General features: G+C 47.2%; 1 protein-coding gene across 1 annotated transcript in view; it reads left to right on the top strand.

Moving 5' to 3' along the window:
- SORBS1 (sorbin and SH3 domain containing 1) overlaps window positions 1-13,781 on the top strand; it is a gene marked incomplete at both ends in the record, with an annotated part of 115,844 nt that overhangs the window by 77,652 nt on the left and 24,411 nt on the right. The window contains 5 exons of the mRNA XM_084245423.1: window positions 3,893-4,065; window positions 4,556-6,031; window positions 6,698-6,783; window positions 9,877-10,044; window positions 13,695-13,741. Of these exons, the coding sequence (XP_084101549.1) occupies window positions 3,893-4,065; window positions 4,556-6,031; window positions 6,698-6,783; window positions 9,877-10,044; window positions 13,695-13,741 (1,950 nt within the window). The remainder of the gene's footprint in view (window positions 1-3,892; window positions 4,066-4,555; window positions 6,032-6,697; window positions 6,784-9,876; window positions 10,045-13,694; window positions 13,742-13,781) is intronic.

Here is a 13,781-nt window from a genome sequence, read left to right on the forward strand (position 1 = left end):
TTGTACAGTCTCACTGTGCCTATTAGTTTTGCAAATGAGAGGAACATATGGTTTCCAAGTTTTTAAATGGGCGGGTTTACCTCAGCTGATCCACATTCTTTGTCGGAGCAGCCTGCCAGGACCCCACCCACGCCTCCTTCAGAGCCCGCCCGTTAGCACAATTGGAAACAGTTGGCCCTAAGATGATCGCTCTGTTCTCTCACTTTATTCTTCCAGTGAGTATGTTTTTGTTGAATCCCCTTGAAACTCAGCAGCCAACTCTGCGTCTTAGCCAGGGGGTGAGTTCTCCGCAGTGACTCTTCTTGGCTTGCTCCTTCTGAAAACGGACTCCACCCAGAATGTTCAGAGCCGAGCTTCTGAACTGAGCCTGTTTTGTTAAGGGCTCAGTAGGTGCTAATTCTGACTGGGCTCTTCCCAGTCGGCCTGCTGCGCCAGGCTGCTTTCCTTGGATCTGTTTGAACATAGCAATGATCCAGCAACTCTGCGACCTCCAGCAGATGCCTTCACCACTCTTGTCCTCAGTTTCCACTTTGATGCAATGGGACAAAGGTATCTGTCCTTCCAGTCTGTGGGGATAATAAATTAAAAGCACTGTTCTAGGGCCTCCCTGGTGGCGCATTGGTTAAAGACAGCGCTATCAAGCTATTGCCAGCCATCGCAGCACTAGTTCAATCTCTGGGCGGCCAAGGAGCTGACCCACATGGCACAGCAGACCTCTCCTGTCTCACCCAGTGCCCCCTCAACCATGTATTTCAGCCGGTCTGTCTGTTACGCTTCCCAATCTGTCTCTGGTGAATCCTTTCACCCCCACATCTCTGGCTTACATCCCAGTTCTTGTATGCATAAATAAATAGATCTTTTTAAAAAAAAAAAAAAAAAACACTTTTCCAGAACTTTCAGATATGATTTTTAAACAGGAGCACCTCAGGTGCAAAGGGTTACACATCTGAAAAAAGCACGTTGGCTTGCTTTTTTCAACTGGCTATATAGCAAATCCTCCTAGAGAGGTTTCCTGAGTGCTGGTTCATCATTCTGGTGGGAGGGCAGGGGAAAAGGGTGCCAACGGGTGGAATAAAGCCAGAACATGTGGTGACCGAGTGGGAGTATGAGTTCTGATGACTGGTGAGGTAGAGAGGTGTGAGGTCAGGCAACCTGTGACAGCCGAGAATCATGAGAGAACAAAGTTAAGAGGAAAGAGATCAGGTTGGAAGTTCTGACTGGAGCTGAGGCCCTTCACATGACAGCAAGTTCTTATAGAAGTGCTTCTCGGTAGAAGTTCACTCTCCAAAGCTAAGGGGAATCTGGTTGCCCCAAACCACGGGGAACAGGGTATTAGAGATTGTCCCCTCACTGAATGCATCTCAGCTGCGGTATCGGTTGATAAGGCTAAAGGCCATCTATCTGTGCATGAATCTTTTTGCATTTGGGGTTGTACAAAAAGGAAATATGGAATTAAACTGAAGGACAAAATCAGAAAATACAACCAAAATGAAGAGGATGGACTATGAAAGGGAAATTTAGAAAAAAGGGTAGATTTATTTTTAATTAGGAAATTCAAAGTGAAAGTCCATTTAAATGAACTTACCTTTATTTAAGTTGGTGTACATGGCCACCACCGCAGGTCACCTCAGGATTCCTGTAGCCCTCTAGCAAGAATCGAGGGCTTTTATCAGTCAGAACCTAGGGGTTGGGAGTAGAGGGAGGAAATCTCCCAGCACCCCTGCAGGCAGAAGCAGGAATCTGCAAAACTGCATGGGTAGCAGGTCTTGTCCTTGTGTCTGGCTCTGTGGTGCAGGAGAGGGCACCTCCAGGCTGTGGCCTGCCCGCGGGCTCTGTTGTAGGGCAGCACGCCACGTAGCAGCTGAGAACACCCGACAGCGCCTGGAGATGGGACTTGAGTTCTAGCTCTTCCACTAACTTGCCTCAGTGCCTTACTTCCTTCTCTGAAAATGAAAAAAGTGATCACTGGGTGTCTACCATAGTGTGTCCACCTAGGACTCATGTCCAGAGGGTGTGCAGGGGTGTCATTTCATTGTTCCCTGTGACTGTGGGGACCAGAGGCTGCTGAAATAGTTCCATCGTTGATGGGGTGGGGAGAGGGAATGAGGTGGGTAGTTGTGTTTAAGCAAATACAGCTCTGTGTCCCTTATAGACTCAGTGATGGGGCGGTCACACATGGGGGCTCCCTCTTACCATTCCTTAAGTGTTTCTATACACTTGATGGTATCCATAGTGAGATACAGCATGAAGAGACTCCATCGTGCCATGTGCATCTTCAGAGATAAAAAATCCATTTGATACCAGTAAGCTGACTTCAGCAGGCTTGAAGGGAAACCTGAGTACTTTTGTAAGAAAGGGGCCACTCACTTATCTGAGAGAGAGAGAGAGAGAGAGAAAGAGAGAGAGAGACTGACCATCCGTCATCCATGTGTCTGTGTTTTAGTGGATGAAGGCATAGAAAACTGGCATTAGGGGAAGGGAGAGGTTCTGTGAGTAAATGCTCTTAATTTTTGCTGTGCCCCACCTCATTCCAAAAAGGATTTGTGGTAACTTGCAAAAATACCTAGAATTTCAACAAGATAAATATAAACGAAGGATATAAAAGAGCAATAGCTTAGACTTATAATACATGCATAAGAGTCTGAATGATGTAAAATCTGGCTGGGACAATAGGAGCATGTGCAGTCCCAGACTCCGGTTTCACCGGGCACGGATCTTCCTGGAGACCCAGGACAGCAAGGCCTTCTCCTTTCAGTGTTGAATTTCTTTCTTTCTCTCTCTCTCTCTCTTTTTTTTTTTTGGGTGTATGTATTGATTTTAATGCTCCATCAGCCACAGCATTTGTGAAGAATTACCCAGAACAATAATCCGACTGGGAGACTTGATGTCACCAGTATTGGGTGGCTACTTGTCAGAGGTTCCTCTCAGCTGCCCCTTCTCACGTGCAGCCACTGGTCCCCCCAGCCCCCATTACTGGGAGGTGCAGGGTCTCCTATTTCCCCTCCGCTCTCCCCCTCCCCTCAGGGTCTCCTCCCAGCCCTCTCCTTTCCCTTCCCTTTTCTCGTTCCTCCTTCCTTCTCTCAGCCCACCTGCCTTCCAGTCCCCCAGCCTTTCCCTGCCTCCTCCCTCCCCCCAACATTCCTTCCAGGGGAGATTCTCCCTCCTAGGAGCCCCACTTGCTCCCTGGGCAGAGTTCCTCTAAGCACCAGTGCGGTCTCTTGACTGAGTACTGCACTGTTTGGATGTGATTCCTGGGTATTCAGGGAGCAGTGAGGCTGTCTTGCTGTAGAACCAGGTGTTCCAATACCAGTGCCCTCGAGAAGGGACGGTCCTTGATGAGGTTGCTTAGTGTAAGGGCAGGATGGACACTGAGCAGGTTTTCTGATCCAGCAGACCGGGTAAAGGAGGAGTCAGAGTCCTCAGTGGTTTTTGCAGGTTTTTATTGGGATGACCAGGTACACGGCAGGCAGGGGGGCTGGGGGGCCTGGAGGCTGGCAGGCCTCCCAGCCCCCAGCAAGTCTTCGCTCTATCTGGGTTCTCCGGTGATCTCTGCTTCTCTCTCGGCTTCTGCTGCTTCTTTCTCGGCTTCTCTTTCAGCTTCTGCTGCTGCTGGCGTCCCCGTGACGCCACCCTTAAAAGTCCAGTCAGCCCAGGTGTACCCACTCCAGGTGCCCACCATCAGGCATGCACTCAGGATCACAGGGTTCCCTCATCTATCCTGATGGCGGGAGGGCAGAAAAGCCTGATACCTTTTACCTTACCCTACACTTAGGAAGTGTGTTTCTGTCCTTAGCTGGTAAAGTGTGTTTTAAGAGAAATGTTTAAATTTGTCACTCCTATTCTCATCTTTATTTTTTTTCTTTCCTCTCTCTTAAAATTATGCTGTTCTTAGTATATATTCTTCCAACTTCCACGCAGTGAAGAGGGAATCAGATGGGGCTCCTGGGGATCTCGCTGGCTTGGAGAACGAGAGGCAGATTTATAAAAGCGTCTTGGAAGGTGGAGACATTCCTCTCCAGGGCCTGAGTGGGCTCAAGCGACCCTCCAGCTCGGCCTCCACTAAAGGTAACTGGGCAAGGCTGCAGGCCTCTGGCCTGCACACCTGTGGTCGTGGTGCCGGCAGCAGGTGAGCCTCCAGCACCTGGGACAAGTTCTGCCTTGTCAGACCCCAAGCAGGCCTTTGAGTCCTCTTCTGACCCCCTCTAGTTTCTCACCGGCCATTTTTCTTTCTCGTATTTATAGTTTCCCTTCCTTTGAATCCCACCCTTGCTCTCCCTAAAGCGTCTCTTCTCTCTTTTTGTTCTGAACTCCTTTTCTTAGAAATTAGCTGAGCTGTAGCCTTTCCTAACTCTAGCAGGGTGGCCATTTTTTTCGTTGCATCTTTGCACCTGCTTTGCAGCACAGATTATTTTGCTTCTGGACATCAACTGGAAATTTTTTTTAAAAAGCCCTTATGACAAACGAGCATGTTACCCCTCCTTTTTTTTTTTTTTTTTTAAGCAGCTTTTGGCTTTAACCTAATGGGTCTATTTATTTTATTCTGCATGCTTTCCAGTGGATCGTAAAGGTGGGAATGCTCACATGATTTCTTCATCTTCAGTCCATAGCCGAACAGTTAACACTAGCAATGCGTTAGGCCCTGTGTGTAAGCACAAGAAACCCCTGTCCGCTGCAAAAGCCTGCATTTCGGAAATCCTTCCCTCCAAATTCAAACCCAGGCTCTCTGCGCCCAGTGCTCTTTTGCAGGAACAGAAGAGTGTTCTGTTGCCATCAGAGAAGGCTCAGAGCTGTGAGAACCTGTGTGTTTCCTCTTCTCTGAACTATGCCAAGAGAGGTCTGCCCCTCCAGGTAGGGGGGAGCATCGAGAACCTGCTCATGCGCTCCCGGCGTGATTATGACAGCAAGTCGAGCAGCACCATGAGCCTGCAAGAGTACGGCAGCAGCGCCAGGCGGCCCTGCCCGCTCTCGAGAAAGGTTGGCATCCAGTTCTCCATGTTCTACCGGGACATGCACCAGATCAACCGAGCTGGCCTCTTCCCGGGATCTGTCACCTCCTCCAGTGTGCGCGATCTGGCTTCCCACTTTGAAAGGAGCGGCCTGGCATTGGCCAGGGGTGACCTGGGCCCCAGCCAGGAGGGCTCGGAACACATCCCCAAGCACACCGTCTCCTCCCGCATCACAGCTTTTGAGCAGTTGATTCAGCGGTCCCGGTCCATGCCATCCCTGGACCTTTCCGGGAGGCTGAGCAAGTCCCCCATGCCGGTGTTGGCCCGGAGCGGCCTGAGCGCAGCCCGCTCGGCTGAGTCCCTCCTCGAGTCGACCAAGCTGCAGCCCAGGGAGATGGATAGGATGAACCCCCGGGGGGTCTACGCCTCCCCCTCGTGCAGCAATATCGTGGACCCCTCCTTGGGCCTCAGGGGCCTCATGCACTCTGAGCCCCTCTCTACCTGCTCTGACGACCTTGACCGCTGTTCAACCCTCTCCAGTGACAGCAGAGAGGGCAGCAGTGGCAGTGTCCACGGAGACTTCCCCAAACACCGCCTCAACAAGTGCAAGGGCACCTGCCCGGCTTCATACACCCGCTTCACCACCATCCGCAAGCATGAGCAGCAGCAGAGCCCCCGGCAGCCTGACTGGCGCCTGGATTCCAGAGGGGACAAGAGCACACTCCTCAGGAACATCTACCTAATGAGCCCCCTCCCTTTCCGGTTGAAAAAGCCCCTCCAGCACCAGTCCAGACAGCCTGCCACTGGCGACTTCTCAGGCCCCCCGGAGGGCCAGAAGCCAGACCTCCCCAGTCAGCCCCACCAGGACGAGCCCGGCTCTCGGGGGAAACCCTCAGTTCCCAAACGCCTGTCCTCCCGACACACCATGGCCAGGCTGAGCCGGATCTCAGAACCCCCTCAGCAGAGACCCGAGGTCCCCGAGGACTGCTTGAGGGCCTTTAATAATGGGAACTCTGTGCCGTTCACAGACCACGGCCTGGACAGGAACAACAACCCACAAAGTGAACTGGGAACGACCCTCGGAGGTGGCATTTTGTGTATTTGCCCAGTCTCACCTCACCTGTCTCTCCACTTTGCTTGCTTTGTCCCCTCCTCCTGTGTGCCCTTGGTGCTCATTTTCTGGTCCGTCCTTTGTTTTCTGTTTGTTTGGCTTGGCAATTAATCACGGCTCGTAGTGGCTGCTCTTCTTTAAAAACAAACCCCCATGTCATTTAGACTAACCACCAAACTCTGTTTCGAAAGAAAAATTGGCCGTTTAGCTCATCTGAGAAATTTGTTCATTTGAACTCTTGATCCCTTTGCGGTTTACACCAATCCCAACTCACCCGTGGTTTTTTGAGAGGCAGCCTCTCTCGGTGGCCCTGTGTGTGTGTGTGATGTACGATGTGTCCCTGTGAGAACCTGCACGCCTCTGAGTAGGGGTACTTTCCAAAGAAGGTCTCGCTCTCTCTCAGACTTGCCTTCAGATTAGTTTTCTTTGTATCAAACTAGTTCAAGAGTAAACCCAAAAGGCGGGATGGGGGATTTGGGTGTTTTTGCTTTTGTTTTTTTTTTTTTCCAGAATTTGATTATTGATCATTAGTCAATGACTATAAAAACATGAATGACAATGGATAAGAGGTGAAATCTTTTCCCAGTCTCATGTCCCACTACATCTTTGCCTGTTTTAATTCTACTTTGTTGTTTTGAAGATTCAGAATCACCAAGGCATTTTATACCAGCTGATTATTTGGAATCCACAGAAGAATTTATTCGAAGACGTCATGATGATAAAGAGGTAAATGCCATCTTTAAAAGCTCTTAACTCTTGTGCCAATAAAAACATGAAGGAAGTAGACATTCTAGACAGATCAGAGAGGTGACGTGGCCATGCAATTAGAAGCAAAGATTGGTGTTTTCGCAAGTGACTTTCCACATGATCTAGGCTCAGTCTCTCCTCTTTCAGTCCACTTTTCCAAAAAGTAGGACTGATTTCCCCACAGGCACTGCACTCTCAATGCCAAATGCACCTGGTACCATTGCAGGGGAGTTTTGGAAAGAGGTTGCCCGTCCCTGAATTTAGTGCCTCAGAAGTGGGAGCCTGCAGTTTGCTTCACTCTCCTCCTTCCTCCGCCTGGGGGGGAGAGGGAGGTTGATATTCTCTAGGGAAATACACCTCATGTCTCTCCAGTACTGTCCACCCCTCTGCTGGCACAAAGTACCATTCAAATTAGGAAGGTTGCAGTTAGAGAAAGAGGAGAATATAAAATAATAATGACCATGATACATTTTATAAAACAACTTGAGGAAAAGAAAAATTCCAGTAAAGTTTGGGTTAACCACCGCCAAGAACTTCAGGACTTGCACCGTCTCTCCCCAGTGTGTACTGCAGTGATGTTACTAATGGGAAGAAGCTCAGGCTCATGGGGACTTAGGAAGAGGTACTTCTGCTGTCTTCTCAATGGGCAAAAGCACAAGCTTCTGTTGTGACACAGCATTCTTGGGAGGCATGTTTTTGGACTATGCATTCCCAGGAGAAAGTACCCTTAGATTAAACAGACTGCAATATCCATTTTCCTATACTGAATTACGAGGTAGAAGAATATCTTTGAAGCTGATGGTGGGGCAGGGAGGATTCATGGGTACACACCTCTGTCCTTTTCCCTGTAAAATCTGAAGCCTTATGTTACTCTGTTGAGTGCTCCAGAGTCCACATGTATTTACCTTAAGGATTTGAGTTAGGCTGACTTTGAGGACAGCTGGATGGTAATAAGCATCCTGGCCAGATAGTGACACTACAAAAAAAAGACCAGGGCTCGCCCCCTCTCCAGGTACCTGCACACAGTCTTCAGTAAGACACTTGCACCTATCTGGAAAGAAACCAGAGAAAGCAGAATTTACAGAGTTTTATTTAATAGCAAATTGAAAAACTCACAGTGAGTGTCCATCAAGCCACAGAACAGATTCACTTCATCATTGTCACAGAGACAGATACAAGATTCCCAGCTATGTAAGGGTTCCTGTGGTAGGAGGTGACATGATACTTAGGGGTTTAAACTGGTTAGTACCCAGTGAGGAAGGTTTTGGGATAGACTCCTCGCCTACTACATGGGTGGCCTGTTTTACTTCCATGGTCCAGCAATTGATAGATTTATGGTGCATTCAGAAAATAAGTAGATTGTTTCCTGAATCACACTGACTCACTGATCCTTAAAAAATGTGTGTCTTTTCCATGGTTTGTGGCTGCAGTGGTGAAGGATGGATTTCTTGAGGTCTGATTCAAGCACTAGGCTGAACCACTTCCACTGATAGTATTTATCCTTCATCAGAGCACAGACAGAGCGTCAGTCTTTCCCATTGTAACGGAACAACACACACTTCCCAGCTAATGGGGTGACAGTTCTGGCATTTTTCTCTGCAAATGTTTTATTATTACCATTGATGATAATGACATGTCAGAAAATGAGACCATGTCGGTCAGTCCTGGGAGGGCAGCTGAGTGGTCATCTAGCCAATCCCCTTGATCTTATCCAGGAAGTGATTGCAACAGGGTAGTGGCTTGCCCAGGCCACCTAACAAGATAACTTATACCAGCGGCAGAGCTGGCAACCTGGGCTCCAGACTCCTGATCCAGTGCCCTTTATGTGACACTGTGTTTTGCAAAGCACTTTCTTATGTCTCCTCATTTTAACTTCACAACAACTTACCTGAGCACTGGAAATCCCACAACTGTCTGGTGAGTTGTTACTTTATTATTTGTAGACTCTGGGGGGAAAAATGGAACAATCATGAGCACCTTGGGCTAGCTGTCCCTTGAGGCATTTAATTGCCTGCTGGAAGAAGACTAATGCTTTATTGAGAATGCTAAGAATTACCTCTTCTAATTAATGCTTTCCTACAAAGAATGCTAATCCCAGAAATGTGCGGTTGGTATGGGGTAGGAAAACTTGTTAAAACTCGATTCCAAGGGTCATTTTAAAAGACAGTGAGGCTAGTTGGTAAAATATAACATTATTTACTTGTTATTAAAGGTCTTTCAGGGAATAACTATTTTAAAATAACTGTTTACTTAATTAAGGAGAGACTAACTCTTCTGAACCTGGTATCACTGTTCAGAGTTTATTTTTCATATTTATATTATACATCATTCCGTTAAACCCAGCTTCATTTCACCTAATGAATACATATTGATGAGTAAAAAAGGAACTGATGTTCTCTGTTAATCACATAAATGACTTTTGATGCACCCTCCTGAAAATCCTTAAGGCCAGAGGAAGAGCTGGCTGCCTCAGAGGGAACGGTGCCTTGTTTTCTGAGATCAGCTTCTCTGCCCTCCTGAGCACATTAGCGTAACAGACATAAAAACACAAATATGACCCAGTTACCGTAAACCCCACAAAGTCAAGGCTCATCGAGGGTTTACAGACCTGATTTGGGCAGGAGGCCTCAGCCACCTGTGGGCCCAGCATGGGAATACACTGTGGGGACTCCTCACTGCCCAAGCGAGTGAGGTAAAACTAGCACCTAGGCCTCTCCCCGCTCCCAGCATGCATGTGTATGTTCTGATGCCCCTGGGCCTCCTGGTCTTTGCTGCCATGTGTCAGGAGGCAGGAGGCTTTTGACTGAGCCAGGGGACAACCTGCAGCTAGTGGAACTGTGTGGAACGCCTCCCTCCCCATGTCCCAGCTTCCCCGTTTTCTCCTCCCACACAGGCTCGGGAGGGTGGTGACAGCGGAAACTGTACTTGTGGCCATAAAGCCCCTTCCACATATGACCCTTGACATTTCCTCCCTGTTGACCCAGCACCTTTTTCCTTAGTGATTTTTGTTGGCATTTTTGCAATACCCTGTACCAGATGATTCACTGCCCATTTTATGCAATTTCATGGCAGAAACTTTTAGCGGACCAGAGACGGCTTAAGCGCGAGCAAGAAGAGGCCGATATTGCAGCTCGACGCCACACGGGCGTCATTCCGACACACCATCAGTTTATCACTAATGAGCGCTTTGGGGACCTCCTCAATATAGACGATACAGCCAAAAGGAAATCTGGGTCAGAGGTCTGTTTTGGTCGCCTCAATCTGCTGCTTGACCCAAAGCAATATTTGCTTCCCTCAGCATTGCCCTCTGTAGGCCAAATTAGTCTTCCAAGCAGCATCTGTCACTCTGGCTTCCCTTAGGCTTGCTTTGGCTCCTCTGTGGCTGGTTGGTGGACATGATTCCATTGTGCCCTGTGCTCTGTAAGCTCAAGCATGCCTGGCTGTGGGACCGGGGCCTGCTGGCGCATACCCCTATGCATGCTCGGCGCATCGGCTGCCTTCATGAATCCAGTGCCCTACGTTCTGCATTTTATCATGACACCATGTTGCCTGTGCATTCTGCTTAAAAACCTCATACCTTAGTCCGTGTGCACTGTAGCTATGGCATGGGCAATTCTAAGATTCCTCTTTAAAGAGATGGTTTAGTGAACTATTGTAAAAGTTAGCTAGCGATGCTTTATTTAAACCATTTACACAGGCACTGAGATTTAGGACACTCATTTTGAGATATCAGAGAGCAATACTGCCAGTGGAGATTGTGCAAGGAGTTGAGTGAAATGCTCACTGGTACAGAAACTTCACTAAAGAATTGTGAAACAGTTTTACAGCTAGCATAAGACCATGGAGGGTAGAACTCTCTGGGAAACATTTCATTTGCCATTTAATTTTGACATTTCTCAGCTGAGATTACGAAACCTTAATATTCTAAAAGGAACGAAGAAGCACAAACCTTTGAAGTGATTTATCCAGGCCTTGGCTTCCTGCACTAAGGTCAGCATGTTGAAATTCTTGTGCTGGCCCCGTGCTAAATCTTGCATCAGTGTTTATTTTGCCACGTGACCCTTAAGTAGCCCTGCTGAAGATTAACGCCTTTTGGGGAAACTGTGAGTGTCTGGGACTTGGAGTGTCTGGGAGAGTCTGGGGCTAGGAGTGTGACACCTGAGTGTCTTATATATAATATTTGAGGATCATAGTAGATTCATATTTGTGTTTCTGTCTTTTGAGTGACAGAGGCACTGTTAGATATTCATCAAAAGAACATAACAAAAAAATGTAATGAGGGAGAGGCAGAAGTTAGCAAGTGTTGCCCAGTTGTCTAGGAAAGACAGCCTCTCAGCCCTCCGCATCCCAGCTCTTCCTCATACCTGCCCTATGGTGAAGGCCTGGATTATCTTCATTCTCAGGCCTGCCTACTTTAGAGTAATGGCGGAGATGGGGATAGGAAGCTGAAAGGCTCTCAAAGGCTATCCACTCACCTGTACAGATAAACATTAAACAAAAATGCAGCTCGGACAAGATAAACACGGGCAGAGGCAGATGAGCTCCGCCTGCCCCACCTCCTAGAGCAGTGACTCTAAAGCTGGCGCGATGGTCACCATCTCCCAGGGACCTGGGTTTTGTGCAGAATTTCAGATTCTGAGGTAGCCTGTGGATTTGCATTTCAGAGCAGTCCCCAGGTTCCATGATTCCAGTTTAGGCACCACTTTAAGATTCGCTGCCCTAGATGTTAACTGACAGGGGAGAAAACAGAGACCAACAAGTCCTAGGTGTACCAGGTTGTGTAGACACACTCAAGCCCCATTCAGTAGAATTTAGTGACCACAAATTCTGTGTGAGACCCTGTGGGGAGGTGGAAACAGAACCAGACAACACCCTCAGGACCTGGTAGTCTAGAAACAGCGGGGACTCTGTCCTATGGTTAGTACCACGGATCCTGGGGAGCCAGTGAAGAGAAAGCTAGACTTGAACTCCAGGAGACAAAGAACTATCAAGAGGGAGAAGATGCTTTGTATAGGTGGTGATGGCTCAACTAGTGGGTAAATCAGTGGAGTCAGTGTTTCTAAGCCTTGAATTGTGTGAAGATTCTCTTCAATATTGACCTAAACCAGTTGATAAGTTAAACTGCAATTTATAAATACAGTTATAGTGATTGATAAGTGATATTGTCTTACTTGAACTCAGTTACCGCACCAAGGGTGAATATGGTGCTGTTTGGGCATAAAGCTTGCCAGCTGGCTGTCATGGGGTAACTACCACTTTTTTATTGGAGTCACTGAAACATTTGTCCTTAAAATTTTGGTCATTTGACCTTCTCTTGTGAACTCATCATTTATCATTACCCCATATCTGTGCTCTTCTTAATTTGCCTACAACTATTAAAATAAGCTCTTTGGTCACAAACAGACTTAAATGCAGCATTGACATTGTATGGCATTGAGGCATTTAGTGGGCCTCTCATATGCATGTGGATGGATGGATGTATAGACAGGCAGATAGATGGAAGCAACAACATAAAAATGCAAAAATAAAAAATTCATGGCCCTGCAGAAGGACCCTAGAAGACCCCAGCTTGAGGAGCCTGGAGATATGGGCATATCCCTGAGGGATTAAGATTTAAAACTAACCTCGATGAAGCTTTTAAATACCTTTTTTTCTTGCCTAGAGTCTCCTATTTTCTCCCTCCACTTTGTTCATACCCTCAAATATTGAATGGCAAGTGTGTGATTTAATTTTCATCACATTGTCTCTCTAGACCAGGAAGTCACAGCAGTTAAAGAAATTGGCGCTGATTGTGGCTGGCGGGGCTGAATTATATACTGGCCACCATTAACAGCTTGCTTACATAATTTCTGCCCTTCCTTTAAAAATCAACAACAACAAAGTAGTTAAAATAACTACTTCCATGGTGGAGAGGAAAGGTATGCAAATAAATATGTTAAGGAAAGGTGAACTTAATTGCTGGAGTTAGAGGTGAAGAAATTCCAAAGAGGGCGGCTTAGATAAAGTATAGCAAATAGAGTTGCCTGACTGGAACAGGAAAAGTGTAACATGAGATTAAAAATAGTTAGTAAGGTAGGAGTGGGGAGAAATTACCGAAAGGCCTTAACCCATGTCAGGAATTGAGATTTGATCTGAGGGACAGTTGAGAGCCTCAGCCAACTTCAAAGCAAGGAAGTGATGTGACGGAAGTATTTGAGGAATGTTGTTTGTGCTCCTGAGTGACAGTAGATTAAAGTGAAGAGAACAAGAAGTCTCACAAAGGAAGCTTTGTGCTTGTAGACACCATAGCTCAGACCTGAGCAGGGTTGTGTAAAGACGTCTTGTCTTAAAAGCAGACTGATGAAGAAGTGGGAACCCCAGCTGAGGATGGTTTTTTCCAGGTCTTGGGGTCTGATGGGCGGGGGCTACCCAACAGGAATGGAAGCCATTGGAGAAAAAGCGGGCTCAGGCTTTTTCATGATCTCACAAACCGTGAGAAATACATGAGTTGAAGATGATGTGAGAGGTGAATTAGGGTTTCCTCATAATTTCAGTCAGGAATATAGAAGGTGTTCCCTGGAGAGTGAGACAGCAAAAAAGGAATGTCTTGGGACTCCTGGTCAACTCTGGTTTTCCTTAATAACCATGGTCAGCTTTGGGGAACTAACTGTGGAACTTTTCTAACCATCTCTTCTAGCCCTCCTTAGGGAGTCTCATGCATGACATAGTTGACCAAACATCCGTCCAGTGTTATGCTAAGGACAGACAGTGGAATTTTGCCCAGATTTCTACAGCAGAACGAACTGGTTAGAGTGAATTTTTCTGCTTTGCTCTCTGGAAATGTGTGAAACTGTGTCCTTTTCATTGTACGTGAATCTTGAGTTTAATTTACCGTTGCTTCTTGTGTTTAGATGAGACCTGCCAGAGCCAAATTTGACTTTAAAGCTCAGACACTAAAGTAAGTACCGCCAATCACCTTTGTCATTGTAACTGCCTCT

This window comes from Talpa europaea (assembly GCF_964194135.1).
Source record: "Talpa europaea genome assembly, chromosome: 10".
Lineage (NCBI taxonomy): Eukaryota > Metazoa > Chordata > Mammalia > Eulipotyphla > Talpidae > Talpa > Talpa europaea.